Raw genomic sequence first — 14717 nt, forward strand, 5'->3', positions numbered from 1 at the left:
CAATTTCTATAAAATAAGTATGATTTGTTTGTGATTTGGTAATAAAATAAAAACTCAGAGATAAAGCTTAGTGAAATGACCTATTATACTTTTCAAATGTTGTGTTGTTCCTCCTTTCCCACCATACACATTCTTTTTATGAAAGTAAAAGTAAATTAAAAAACAAAAAAAGTCCTGTAACTTGCAGGGCTATCTGTAAATTTAGGAGAAGTACTGATAACAATTCTTTCTGTCATCACTTTAATTGGCAAAGTAGAACCAGAGAATGTGATGGATGAGTGGAAAAAGTGGCTTTTATTATACAATTGGAGAAGCTGCTTTTGGAAAAAATACCACAAATGATATATTTTTATACTTGATATGTTTTTGGTGCTGCTTCTGTTTACACAGTGATTTTTTTCTTTTAAGTTTACACCAATTTTACATATAGAATTGGGGAATTTCACTAAGTCATTTAAAGATAGTGCTCTTAGATGATGCTAAACTATAACCTCTTCCTTCCTTGATATAAAAGAGCTTTCACCAGTTGTTGACCTGGTTAGGGATTGGTTTAACTCTAAGGACAGAGTTTTCAGGGAAAATTCAGATTGGTAGTCCATTTCTGCCCTCCAAAGCCCATACCTACCACCTAACCATGTGATATGGACAGCTTAGTATATCAACACTAATTCCCAGAAATAGTGAATCCTAGCCATATGATTATTCTCAAAGCTTATGCCATAAAACTGATTTGAAATTACATCATATTTATAACAAGCTCTTTTGCCTTTAGTATTTCTGTTACTGACCCACATTGCATAAATACCAAGATAAATACTACCATTTATTGAGTCCTGCTTTTTATCAGTTAGTATTATAGCAAATTTTAGTTGTAGTTTAATCACTCAAGTTAAAAATATATATATTGGGCACCTTCTTGTACAAGATACTGGCATGCAATAATGGATTCCATGTTGACCAGTATATATTTTCTGCCTTTAAATTGCTTATAGTCAAGGAGAGAAGACAGATATGCAAATAATGATAGCATAGAACAGTGTGAAGTAAAAGACCAAAGAGAAGTTCAGATTATTTTCTAAAAGTATAAGGAAGGTGAAAATGTGTCAGTGGGGAAGTGACATTGGAGCTGAGCTTTGATATGTAGAATTCCATCTGGGGGAGGCTAAGCAACAAGCACTGTGAGAGGAGGACAAGCTGTGTTTAGAAAATGAACAAAATATTTTGTTTGGATACTATGGTATATAGAAGATTATAAGGGCCAGGCACCACCACGCCTGTAATTCCAGCATTTTGGGAGGCTGAGGTGGGCGGATCACCTGAGGTCAGGAGTTGGAGACCAGCCTGACCAACATGGAGAAACCCCATCTCTACTAAAAATGCAAAATTAGCTGGGCGTGGTGGCACATGCCTGTAATCTCAGCTACTTGGGAGGCTGAGGCAGGAGAATCGCTTGAACCCAGGAAGCGGAGGTTGCAGTGAGCCAAGATTGTGCCATTGCACTCCAGCCTGGGCAACAGGAGTCAAACTCCATCTCAAAAAAGAAAAAAAAAATACAAAAATGATCTGGGTATGATGGCACACACCTGTAATCCCAGCTACTTGGGAGTCTGAAGCAGTTGAATCACCTGAACCGGGGAGGTGGAGGTTGCAGTAAGCTGAGATCATACTGCACTCCAGCCTGGGCAACAGAGCAAGACTCCGTCTCAAAAAAAAAAAAATGTTTTTGAGGAGAGTAGTTCAGGCAATTATGTATAGGATGGAAAGAAAGAGGAGTAACTAGAAATATAAACCTTAAGCAGTCCAGCCACATGTTTGAGTAAAGATTTAAAGTGGTGTCATGGCAGTGGTTATGACATTTGCCTGTCCCAGAAGCATTAGAGAATTGTGGGTATTGGTGTCTGCAGAAGGAAGGGTAGAGTGGCAGAGGGAAAGAGGAGAGAGTAGTTATGGTGACCGTAAGTATGGTGCTACAAAGCAGAAGAGACAGAAGAGTAGAGATGGGAAGGATGGGTACCTTCGGGTGGTGATAATGAAATGTGAGTTTGGACATACTGAGCTTGAGATGAAAAAAAGAGTATATCCAGATAGAAAAATCTAGTATCCAGTGTGACAGAAGAGATATTAATGTAGCAGTCATTCACCTGGATGCGATAGTTGATATTTGACGCAGAATAATATTACCAAGAGATAAAGCACAGATAAATGAAGGAAAACTGAAACTAGACCTCTGGAAGAGTAAAATAGAGATGGACCCTAAGGACCTTATCGAATGCAAGGACTGAAAAGTATCACTTAAATGAAAATTCCTAGTAAGGATTATGCTATTCATTCTTAACAACAACTGTATATCTATATATTGAACCCTCACCATTTATCTGCACTGTTGTGGAGTCTGAAGCTACATTAATCAAAGTCCTTGTTCTTCTGGGGCTTACATTTTACTAGGAGAAAGGATAAGAAACAGGTAACAAGTGAACAAATTTAGATGATTAGAAATACAGTGTAAGCACTATGATGAAGAATACAAAAACAGGAGGATGTGACAGAAAATGCTGTTTCATGAATTGGGCTAGTTTATAATAATCACAGCTTTGCATAGAACTGAAGATTTTTCACTCATCCATCCACCATCAATGTTATCAAACTTTCCCTCCCTTAACAGTATTGTAGTCAAGACACATTTCATAAAAATGAGTATCAGTTGCTCATAAACGATGTAATTATTTGAATTGTGAACATAAGAAATGGTAGTTTACAGTGATGCAGAGTTATGTTGAGGGCCAGTTGCAATGGCTCACACCTGTAATCTCAGCACTTTGGGAGGCCAAAGCAGGCAGATCGCTTGAGCCCAGGAGTTCAAGACCAGCCTGGGCAACATAGCGGAACCCCATCTCTACAAAAAAATACAAAAATGTTGGGTGTCGTGGTGAGGGCTTGTAGTCCCAGCTTCTTGGGAAGTCCAGGTGGGAGGATGGCTTGAGCCCAGGAAGTTGAGGATGCAGTGAGCAGTGATTGCACCACTGCACTCCAGCCTGGGTGACAAAGCAAGATCCTGTCTCAAAAGAAAAAAAAAAAGGAAAAGGTACATTGAAACATGTTTTTGTTGAAGTTTGGTGGCCTTCCCTATGTGGTTGAAATAAATCAATGTATGTGTGGAAAGCCACTAAGAACAAAAATGTACCTTTCTAAGCTAATTTTCCCATATGTCCTATGAATGTTTGAAAAGGTAATAACTTTGACAACTTAAAGACCAGTATTGATTTTTTGGGGGCGGTGGGATGGAGTCTTACTCTGTTACCCAGGCTAGAGTGCAGTGGCTTAATCTCAGCTCACTGCAACCTCTGCCTCCTGGGTTCAAGCGATTCTCCTGCCTTAGACCCCGTACGTAGCTGGGATTACAGGCGTGCACCACCACAGCTAGTTTTTGTGTTTTTAGTAGAGATGGATTTCACCATGTTGCCCAAGCTGGTCTCAAACTCCTGACCTTAGGTGATCCACTTGCCTTAGACACCCAAAGTGCTGGGATTACAGGTGTGAGCCACTGTGCCCAGCCTAATATTGATGTTACGCTACCTCTTTGTTACTAGATCCTCCCAAATTGTTTTGAACTCTTTTTCCATAGCTTTACTTTTCCAAAATAGCTTTCTAAATAGAATATACAGAGTCTGGATCCTGACAGTTTGAGATAGTTCATGTTTAAAGGCATTTACAATTATAATTCATTAACATTATACAAATTGGCATATTTTATTTGAAGTGGATGTATCCATTTGTAGTCAAAGGAAGGTAGACTTTGGGCTGCTTACAATTTGAAAGCCTGTTACTGTTTTAAAAAATGTAATTTGGCCAGGTGTGGCCAAATTTCTTTTTTTTTTTTTTCTCCTGAGAAGGTGTCTCACTCTGTTGCTCAGGCTGGAGTGCAGTGGTGCAATCTCGGCTCACTGCAACCTCTCTCTCCCAAGTTCAAGTGATTCTCCCACCTCAGCATCCCCAGTAGCTGGGACTATAGGTGCGCGCCACCACGCCTGGCTAATATTTGTATTTTTAGTGGAGATGAGGTTTTGCCATGTTGGCCAGGCTGGTCTCAAACTCCTGACCTGGTGATTCACTGTCCTTGGCCTCCCAAAGTGCTGGGATTACAGGCGTGAGCCACCGCGCCTGGCCTCAGATGACTTTTTACACTCACAAGTGGTTTTCCTTTTTAAAATATTTGGCCACAGTGTATCCACATAAGTTGCTTTGTCTGCCCTAAGTTAAATGCTACGATAGAAAAATGATTTATTATGCCTATTAAAAGAATTGGATTGTCCAGGAAGAGACCTTTAGGGACGGGCCCTTGATGCCTGGATTAAGGGAACTTTTAAAGTGTTTAATGTTACCAGATGCCATGGCTCAGGCCGGTAATCCCAGCACTTTGGGAGGCCAAGGTGGGTGGATCACCTGAGGTCAGGCGTTCAAGACCAACCTGGCCAAGGTAGCAAAAACCCATCTCTACTAAAATTAAAAAAGTTACTGAGTGTGGTGGCACGCACTTCTAGTGAGTAAGCTGAGACAAGAGAATAAATGGCTTGAACCTGAAGGAGTTCAAGAGCAACCTGGCCAAGGTAGCAAAAACCCATCCCTACTAAAATTTAAAAAGTTACTGAGTGTGGTGGCACGCACTTCTAGTGAGTAAGCTGAGACAAGAGAATGAATGGCTTGAACCTGAAGGGGCAGAGGTTGCGGTAAACCGAGATCTCACCACTGTACTCCAGCCTGGGTGACAGAGCAAGACTGCACGTCAAAAAAAGTGTTTACTGTTGAATTAGATAAACTTGAATTAATCTCTGTCACCATTTATTTTTGGCAGTATGAAATACATATATATTGCAATAAAACTTTAAGCTAGAATATCTAAATTTACGCATCCCGTTAATTTATCCTCTTCAAAGAAGACCTATTGGGATTTGAAGTTCACAAATCATCTTGGAAACAATTTTTCAACCATGTCAGGATTTTTTCACTTTCTTCAAGGGTGACAAAGTATCTTCTGAGAATAAGTTTTAATTTTTTTGTAACAGTGAATCAGTGGAGCTAAAATTGGCAAAAAATGTGGTTGCTCAAACTGAGTAACTTTTAAATGAGAAATAAGGGGTAACTATCAAAAAGATTATTTTCTTTGTTCAGCTTTTAAACTGTCCTTAAAGACCATTCCAAAAGATAGTACTAACAGTTTTCTGAGGTGATTATTTTTAAAGGATACCACTTATTTAGACAATATATTTTAGAAAGATTGTCGGATTGGTTAACTTTGTAGATACTTCTCATTTTTCTGTTGTAACAATTAAAAACTTTATTTTCCTCTAGAATAATAAAGAAATATATATGATTTGTTTTATTCCTCTCATATTAGAACATATATACTTTTTAATCATATTTTTTAAACTAAGGCTTCTGTATGATGAAAGAGTCCAAAACTTGATGAGAAATTTTTTCACTCTGAAGTCTTAGGGGTGACAACTAGATTATAAAAATAACTCCATGTGAATGGATTTGTGTTTGTGATGTTGTCACATATTGAAACATGTATATTTCTTGTTTTCTGGTTAGATTTATTCTCCTGACCATACCAGCAGTAGTTTTCCATCAAATCCATCAACACCAGTTGGATCACCTTCACCTCTCACAGGTAGGCTTCTGTTTAACTACTTCTAACATGTGTGCGGCTACTTGGAAATATTTCTAGGTCATTTATTTCTCAGCAAATAAAAATCTGTGAAAAACTTACCTAGATTTTGACTATAAGAAAGCATGTGGCTGGGCGTGGTGGCTCACGCCTGTAATCCAAGCACTTTGGAGGCTAAGGTGGGCAGATCACCTGAGGTCGGGAAGTTCAAGACCAGCCTGACCAACATGGTGAAACCCCGTCTTTAACAAAAAAAAAAAAAGAAAGCATGTAAAGAGGACCTTCCTCTTTAATTCATTTAGAGAATATTGAAATATTTGCTTGTTTTGAATTATTTATTAGTATCTTCCCTGATTCTTAATGTAATTTGTGATTATTTCTAAGCAGTAGTTACAACAGGTTAAAAATAAGACCAAGCAATTGGAATGAAGGTAAAGTATGGAGAAATCATGAAATCAAAAATTTTAATTTTTTTTAGAGAAAGAGTCTTACTCTGTTGCCCTGGCTGGAGTGCAGTGGTATGATCACAGCTCACTGCAGCCTCCAACTCCTGGGTTCAAATGATCCTTCCACTTCAGCCTCCTGAGTAGCTGGGACTACAGGTGTATGCCACCACGCCAAGCCAATTTTTTTACCTTTTGTAGAGACTGGGTCTCATTGTGTTGCCCAGGCTGGTCTTGAACTCCTGAGCTCAAACAAGCCTCCCACCTTGGCCCTTAAAAATCCTGGGATTACAGGTGTCAGGCACCATACCCACCGAAAAAAATATGTTTTTATAAGATAGCATGTAAAATAAACAAGATTAACCTATTTAAAAGTACATGTAACTTCTTTCTTCCTTGTTCTCCATACTTGCCATGTACTACAAGTAAGATTCAAAGATGAGTAGATATTTCTGCTAGATAGTCTGTTTTTATTTTTAGGTCAACTAAGTTATTATTTCACATAGATGTAAAAATTGTTGGAAATGATGTAGTTTTTCTGCTAAGAAAAAGAGCTGTCTGAGAAGGTGGATTAATATTGTGAGTGGAGGTAAGTGGTTCACTGTTTTGTTTTGTTTGAGATGGAGTCTCGCTGTGTTGCCCAGGCTGGAGTGCAGCGGCATGATCTCGGCTTACTGCCACCTCCATCTGCTGGGTTCAAGGGATTCTCCTGCATCAGCTTCCTGAGTAGCTGGGATTACACGTGCACATCACCACGCTGGTTAATTTTTTTCTTTTTTTTTTTGTAGAGACAGAGTTCACCATGTTGGCCAGGCTGGTCTAGAACTCCTGACCTCAAGTGATTCTCCTGCCTCATCCTCCCAAAGTGCTGGGATTACAGGCATGAGCCACTGCGCCAGGCCCACATTTGTTTTTTAAATTTTGCACATTAGTGTATACAATTTCTAAATACTATCCTACAGTATAAACTTGTTGAGACATGATTGAGGTTATTGTAAATGGGAATTTTTTATTTCTTAGGCATAAATATAATATATATAAAATGTTTAATATCTTTTAAGATGTAATTTTAAAACTTGATCTATATTTTTCTGAGCAGTGTTTGGAGAAGAACCTTGTTGATGGAAAAATATATTAGGTTGTTTTGAAGAAAAGATGTTAGGCAACTGGGTAAAGTTATCATATTGCTCCAACAACAGTTGACCTCAGAAATAATTCTGATTTCCTTATCAGGCTGTTAGTTAAGTCCATGCAGTTTTGTGTTTTGTTGTTGTTGTTAAGCCTTTTTGCATTGTGGCCTTGGCCATTACCTGTACTTTGTGTATTAGCCTTGTGGCTCTACTAAGAAGCATTGTGGTGTGGGGATGATGAACTGCTGGCAGCTGCTTTCAGCTATTAGCAGGTTCAGCCACTCTCTCAGACATCAGGGCTTCAGCTGTCTAGTAGAAGTTAAACAGCTGTTCCCTACATAGACAAGACTATGAAAGACCCATTGACTTAAACTTGTTGTTTAGCAGAGCTGAAATTACAGAAAGAATGATGTAACTCTAACCCTACTCACCCTCTTTGCACAGTTTTACTAAAATTATCAGTGTCACTTTTGCCACACCTTGTTTCAGCTTCTCATCTGAGGTATCCATATCAGCATTCCCACTACCTCTTCTTGTCTGTCTAGTAAGTTAGCTGCCAAAGTATCCTTTGGTTTTAATTAACACTGAGTAGGATGGCAGGCCATGGCAGAGCTCAGCATCTGTGAAGGGTTATCAGTAAAATGCGGAATCAGAGAGTTAGACATTTTCCAAAGAATAGGGGTCACAAGTTAAAATCTCACATTTCCTCCTCCATCTTTATTTGTTATTTAGTGGGTGATGCTCTGTTTTTTTCTTTAATTCAGGTTGTTAATGAAAATCTGGACTGTTGAATTGTTGTGTAACGAAGGCTTTTTCAATTCAGCAGTCATAATTAAAGAAAAATACTCATATTTGTGTTGAAACAGCAAATCAAAGACTGATTTTAGGCAGGTGCATCTCTCCCTTCTTTATGCTTCTTATCTGTATGCACACACACACGTACACACACACACACACACACACACACACACCCTACCTACTCGTAGCAGGGCAAAGATGAGATAGAAGAAGGGAAAGCAGTATCTGATAAAATATTCACTGTCAAAGGAAAAAGGAAAAGAATAGAGCAAACGAAAGCTCCTATATAATATGTGGAAATTGTTTTGCATCTTGTGTGGCAGTAGCCTGTTATCTAGAATAAAAAATTCTACCCACTATATGCTCTCCACACTTGCCCTATTCCTTATGCTTTTAAACATCAGACTTAGCACAGGTCTTTTAAGGATAGATACACAGGTGCAGAGCCACATAAGCAGCTTCTACGGCCATCATTCTTTAAATCTGCAATGTTTTCCTTGGAAACTTCAGGTCAGGAGCATACATTTCTACATAGAGAGTGCTTAGGAGGAAATTTATGAAATATTGTATTAGTTAGGATGGTTTAGGCTAAAACAAAAAGAAACTTTGTCTCAACTAGACTGAACAATAAGAGGATTTATTATCTTGAGTGGCAAGGTCCTGGCCCTGTATGTTAGGGCTCCTACTCTACTTTGCAGTTCTTCCTCAGAGTAGTAGCAAGATAGCAGTTCAAGGTACTACATGGCAGACATTTCCAATAGATGAAAAAAAGGACTCTTTTTTTTTTTTTTAATTAAAAAATCCTTAATTTTCTACTAGTGGTACCACACCACAATTTACAGGACAATATACCTGATGTAATGAAAAGAAAAAGACAAAGCTACGACAGATAAAAGACCTCAGGAATGTACATCTAGTTGACAGTGCATTGCATTAGTCAGTGGCTGTACTTTTTGCAAACTGGCTATGACAGTCCTGAACAAGCAGGGTTTTCTGTTAAAGCTGCGGTAACTTTTCTGACTGTGGATCATTGTTCCTTCTGTGGCAGATTTTTAGAGTTTCTCTGATGTATTTGGGACAACTGTCTCAAAGTAACCTACAGCTTTCCTGACAACTACTCCTCTCTCTTGCTAAGAACTGTAGCCCTTTTCTGCTGTTTTTAGAACCTTCTGCTACCATATCCACCACTTCGACCATCATAGGGAATGTCTGAGCTTCTTCCACCAAAACTGCCCCCTTTCATGGGTCCCTAATGTGGTTGCTGTTGTTCACTGTAATTTCCAAAATCATTATAGTTCCCACCACCACCATAGTTCCCACTGCCATAATTTCCTCCTTCATTGTAACCATCATATCCTCTACCACCATCACGATATCCTTGGTCCATCACCATCATAGCCCCCTCTACTGCTATAACCAGGACCACTGCCACAGTTGCCACCATCACCTCCAAATCCATTATGTGCACCATTGCCTCCTCCATAACTACCTCTGCTGCCATCACCTCTGCCACCAAAGTTTCCACCATGGCCAAAATGACCTCTACCACCTCCAAAGTTTCCTCCACAATAAAATTGCCCGATTCACCTCTGTGACTTCTTTGTCATTCAGCAGACTGCATCTCTTGTTTAGAAAGGGCCTTTTTCACTTCACAATTCTGCCCATTAATAGTGTGGTATTTCGGAACAACAATTTTATCAACTGTATCATGATCATCAAAACTTAGAAAAGCAGATCCTCTCTTTTTCTACTCTGCCTGTCTTCCATAACTTCTTTTCAAAAGTAGTCTCTCAAGTTATATTATTCGGTATCTTCTTTAATACTACCAACAGAAATTTTCTTCACTGTTAGATGGGCACCAGACTTACAGCTGTCTGGTTCCACTACACACCCATCAGCCTTGTGTGGTGTAGCACAGCTTGCTGCGTCTACCTCTTCAATACAAGAGTAAGTCAAAAAACCAAAGACCCTGGAACGTTTTGTTTGGGGTCTCTTATTACCGCATAATCTGTGAATGTTTCTCAAAATGTCTCTTAAACTATCATCTGTAGTTCCAAAGCTCAAACCATCAATAAAAAGTTTTCTCAAATGCTCTGGTTCCTTTGAACCATGGCCGTCCTCCACAGCCCCACCCCCTTCATGGTGGTGGTAACAGCTGGAGTTGGGCTGGGGGCCACCAGGCAGCAGTTCTGTCTCCATTTTGAGACCAGATGACCGGACTCACCTCTTCCAATGCAAGTTCAGCATCCATGTCTTTCTTTTAAGAGTCTTTTAAAAATTATTTTAAGGATCCTTTTCCAGAAGTTCCTTAAACAGATTTCCCCTTAGTTCTTACTGGCCAACACTGGGCCTAATGCAGTTGCTTGCAATAGAAATGATGCCACCATGTTTATCTTAGCATCTGGATTTATCCCTAGGGCTAAGAATAGAATTGCTCTCTCCTGGTTCATATTAGGAAAGGATAGACCCACCTCCCACACCCCTTGTGAACAAAATCAGCATGCTCTGGCCACAAGATAGAAGAGAGGAATGGCTGTTTACTGCAGTTGTTATTTAGGAAAAGATGAGCATTCGCAGTAAGAGAATGGGTTTACTAAGGGAGCTTGGGAGGCAGACAGAGTCATCCTTTGCCTTTCATTACCTCCTTCTGGAATATAAATGAATAAAAGTTTAATAATTGTAGTACTCTGTAGTACTCTTCAGAGCATTCGCAGAAAAAAATAAAAAGGAGAGAAAGAGAAATTCTCAGTTTCAGCTAATTTAAGCATTGAGCTGCTTATTTTTATTATCTGTCCGATTGCCTGGTGTTAAGTCAGTGACCTGACTTCAGCATGCTTTAACCAAGTGTGTTATACTAGAACAGCCCAGTCTGTAATAAAAACAAAATAAGTGTTCGTGTTTGTATGTTCTTTTCCAGTTTAATGAATTACACATTGTAGACAGACCTTTATACAGTTTTTTTTAATAGCACCAGAAATTATCGAGATGATTTATTACCCAAGTAATTTAGTGTGACATCTGATTCCTCAACATTAAGCTAGTGAAGAATCATAAAAACTGCCTGTTTTGCAAAAGCACAGATGCGTGCTGACTATTCTGAGGCATTTGGACATAAAACTTGTGTTAGTATTGCACAAAAAGTTAAGTAATTTGATGATTAGGCTCCTATCATGGGGGATTAAGGAAGGTCTAGAACAAAGTGATTGAAAAGTAAAATATTATAAACATTAAGTTAAATTCTTTTTTAATAATTAAGGATGTTTTTCAAAACAGATTATGATTAACCTGGTCACCTAAAATTCACAATTCTGCATCAGTGTAGCAGTATAGCAGTAATGCACTGAAATCAGCAGTAAGGTGTTGGATGCTTGTTTTTATATACATTTTTAATATAATCAGTTATCATGATTTCTGGTTGATCAGTTCTCCTTTTTAATTATAAAATTAGGCCGAGCACGGTGGCTTATGCCTGTAATCCTGGCACTTTGGGAGGCCAAGGAGGGAGTCTCACTTGAGATTGGGAGTTTCAGCCTGACTAACATGGAGAATCCCCATCTCTACTAAATATACAAAAAATTAGCTGGGGGAAGTGGGGCATGCCTGTAATCCTATCTCCTCGGGAGGCTGAGACCAGAGAATCTATTGAACCTGGGAGGCAGAGGTTGCGGTGAGCCGAGATCACGCCACTGCACTCCAGCCTGGGCAACAAGAGTGAAACTGTGTCTCAAAAAAAAAAAAATAAATAAAGTTAAATAAAATTAGCCCACAAACTTCTTGAAACAGAAGCAATTTTAGATTGTCCATAGTTTGTTTGTAGTTGATTTATGATTACATTTGTATGTCTAGCAGGAGGCCTTTAATGATCCCCCAAATAATTTGTTTATAATTTGCTTATAAGTAAAAAAAAAAAATTGTTAACTGAAGTATGGATTTTTTCTCACAGTTTTAGTATTTAAAGTATATTTATGTAATCATAATAATTTGCATATAATTAATTATGAAATCTAATCAGGTTATGAAGAATCTGTATCCAGCTTTTCAGCTTGGAAAATGTATATGATTGATGAATACAATTGCTACACTGTTCCATAATTAAATAGTCTTACTCAGCTAAAATGAATAAGTCTAGTTTCATTGAAATAGATTGTATAGTTGTAGTTTACCTCAAGTTTTTTTTTCTGAGATGAAGTATGACACTATAGTTAGTTGTAGTGTCAGTTAGCTTCCTAAATATGGCAAATTGACCTGCAACAAAAGCCTTTAGTGTGAGACAAATTAAACCTTCAACTTCCAACTTTGATTTCTAATATAATTCAAATTGTTTGTCACTGAAGCTTTTATTAAAAATAAAATATATGTTTAATTAAATGGTCTTTATTATTTTCTGTAAATGACTCATTTTCAGATGGACAATCATGAAATAATGAAGATTTTGATTAGTTGTTTTATCTTTTTCCTTTTAAAGGTATTTTGGCAAGACCATTAAAACATTGCCTTCTCCCTAACATTTGGATGAATTATTTCATTTTATTTTTTCCTTATTTCTTTTTGTTTTTACACTCTGAACTTGTGTCTTTTCTTTTTCTATCTTCATTTTTAAAATTATGTTCCTACTTTTCTAACATCAAAGAATAAACAACATCTAACAGAAGTTTTTATACTTTTTTTAAATTAATGTTTCTGGTATATACTATTTTGGGACATATTTTAACAGATGACCCCAAGTTCATTTACAGTCATGTGAAATGTATTCATCTGTGTATTACTAAAAACACCATCAGTTAATATTATCCCTTAGTAAGGCAATTTGGCCTTATGTTAATACATTTATACCCTGTGATTCAGAAATGCTGCTTATCCTCAAGACATATTCTTTTCCCTGGGGTGGGGGGGAGGAAACAGAGTAATGTTTACTATATCACTATTCATAATGGCCAATTGATAACAACCAGAATGTCTAGCAGTGAAATAATAGTAGCTAAGCAAATTAGGTGTAGAAGCCAGGCACAATGGCTCATGCCTGTAATCCCACCACTTTGTGAGGCTGAGGCAGGCGGATCACTTAAGGTCAGAAGTTCGAGACCAGCCTGGCCAACATGATGAAACCTCATCTGTACTAGAAATACAAAAATTACACTTTGGGAGGCTGAGGCAGATGGATCACCTGAAGTTAGGAGTTCAAGACCAGCCTGGTCAACATGATGAAACCACGTCTCTACTAAAAATACAAAAATTTGTTGCCATGGTGGTGCCTGCCTGCAATTCCAGCTACATGGGAGGCTGAGGCAGGAGAATAGCTTGAACTCAGAAGGCAGAGGTTGCAGTGAGCCAAGATTGTGCCACTGCACTCCAGCCTGGGCGACAGTGAGACTCCATCTCAAAAAAAAAAAAAAAAAAACACCGGCCAGGCACAGTGGCTCATGCCACTGCATTTTGGGAGGCTGAGGTGAGTGGATCACTTGAGGCCAGGAGTTCAAGACCAGCCTAGCCAACATAGTGAAACCCCATCTCTACTAAAAATATAAAAATTAGCCAGGCGTGGTGTTCACGCCTGTAATCCCAGCTACTTGGGAAGCTTAGGCTGGAGAATTGCTTGAACCCAAGAGGTGGAGGTTGCAGTGAGCTGAGGTCATGCGACTGCATTCCAGCCTGAACAACAGAGCCAGACTCCATCTCAAAAAAAAAAAAAAATTAAGTGTAGAGAATCGGGAATATTAATGTTGTCATTAATCAGATTATCAAAATGTCTGTACAGTGCTAGAGGGAAGGGGCAGACTTTTAAAAGTATGTACAGCACATTTTCTCAAGGTATATAGGCATGTAGATAAAATCTAAAGAATGTGCAAACATAAAGGTAGCTGTATTTTAAATTGCAGGGTTTTTTTTTCCTGTTTTCTCAGATCCCTACATTGTTTTTTATTAATGAAAGGTTTTTAAAAATGTATTTGGCTTATTAGTAGCCAATACTATGATGAAGGCTGAACAAAAATATTCATGTAACTTTATTTAGTTATTCAGTATCTTTACCCTTTCCTTCACAACATTATCAAGATTACTGAGTTAACCCAGGTGTGTGGGTGCTTTTGGGTTTTAACAGGTACCAGTCAGTGGCCCAGATCTGGAGGGCAAGCACCTTCATCCCCAAGCTATGAAAACTCACTCCACTCCCTGGTAAGAAAGAGCCTCTTATACATCAATTTTATCTGATAGCTTAGAGTTTGTTTGTTTTTAGTAAATCTGGCATAACAACAAAGAAACAGTAGGCTAGCATTGCACACGAATTCTTTGCTAAAAAATGGCCTGATTCAGTTGAACAATATAAGACACACTGGGTATGCCTTTTGCCATCTGTTCTTTGGGACATCAGGCTTCTGGTGTCAGGACAACTGATGTTAAAATCGTGTTACGATGATTTTTGTTTCTTTGACAAATCTAGGGCTTAATCTTTCTATACTTTTATGTCTACATATAAAGGGAAACTTTTTTAAAAAAGACAAAAGCAAGAAAATTTAATGCAAAATGGTTGTATTTTACTCTTTCTCATGTGATAATAAATACTATGTGTGGTTTATTACATTTCCATTAAATTTTAAGTGAATACCAGTTGTTTTTGTTATGGAAGTGTTATTTCCCATGTTTTCTTATGGGAAAAAAAGTGTATTATGCAAATCATACAAGCAA

At 38.2% G+C, this 14717-nt stretch overlaps 1 protein-coding gene across 11 annotated transcripts in view; it reads left to right on the forward strand.

The window, feature by feature from the left end:
- The window catches only part of TCF12 (transcription factor 12), a 418189-nt gene that overhangs the window by 367056 nt on the left and 36416 nt on the right, over positions 1-14717 (forward strand). For all 11 annotated transcript variants that reach the window (XM_064361328.1, XM_012442999.3, XM_021666221.2 and 8 more), the window contains 2 exons: positions 5590-5668; positions 14134-14207. In XM_064361328.1, the coding sequence (XP_064217398.1) occupies positions 5590-5668; positions 14134-14207 (153 nt within the window). The remainder of the gene's footprint in view (positions 1-5589; positions 5669-14133; positions 14208-14717) is intronic.

Source organism: Aotus nancymaae, unplaced genomic scaffold (genome assembly GCF_030222135.1).
Source record: "Aotus nancymaae isolate 86718 unplaced genomic scaffold, 86718_ANA_hifiasm-v0.15.2.pri h1tg000041l, whole genome shotgun sequence".
Classification (NCBI taxonomy): domain Eukaryota; kingdom Metazoa; phylum Chordata; class Mammalia; order Primates; family Aotidae; genus Aotus; species Aotus nancymaae.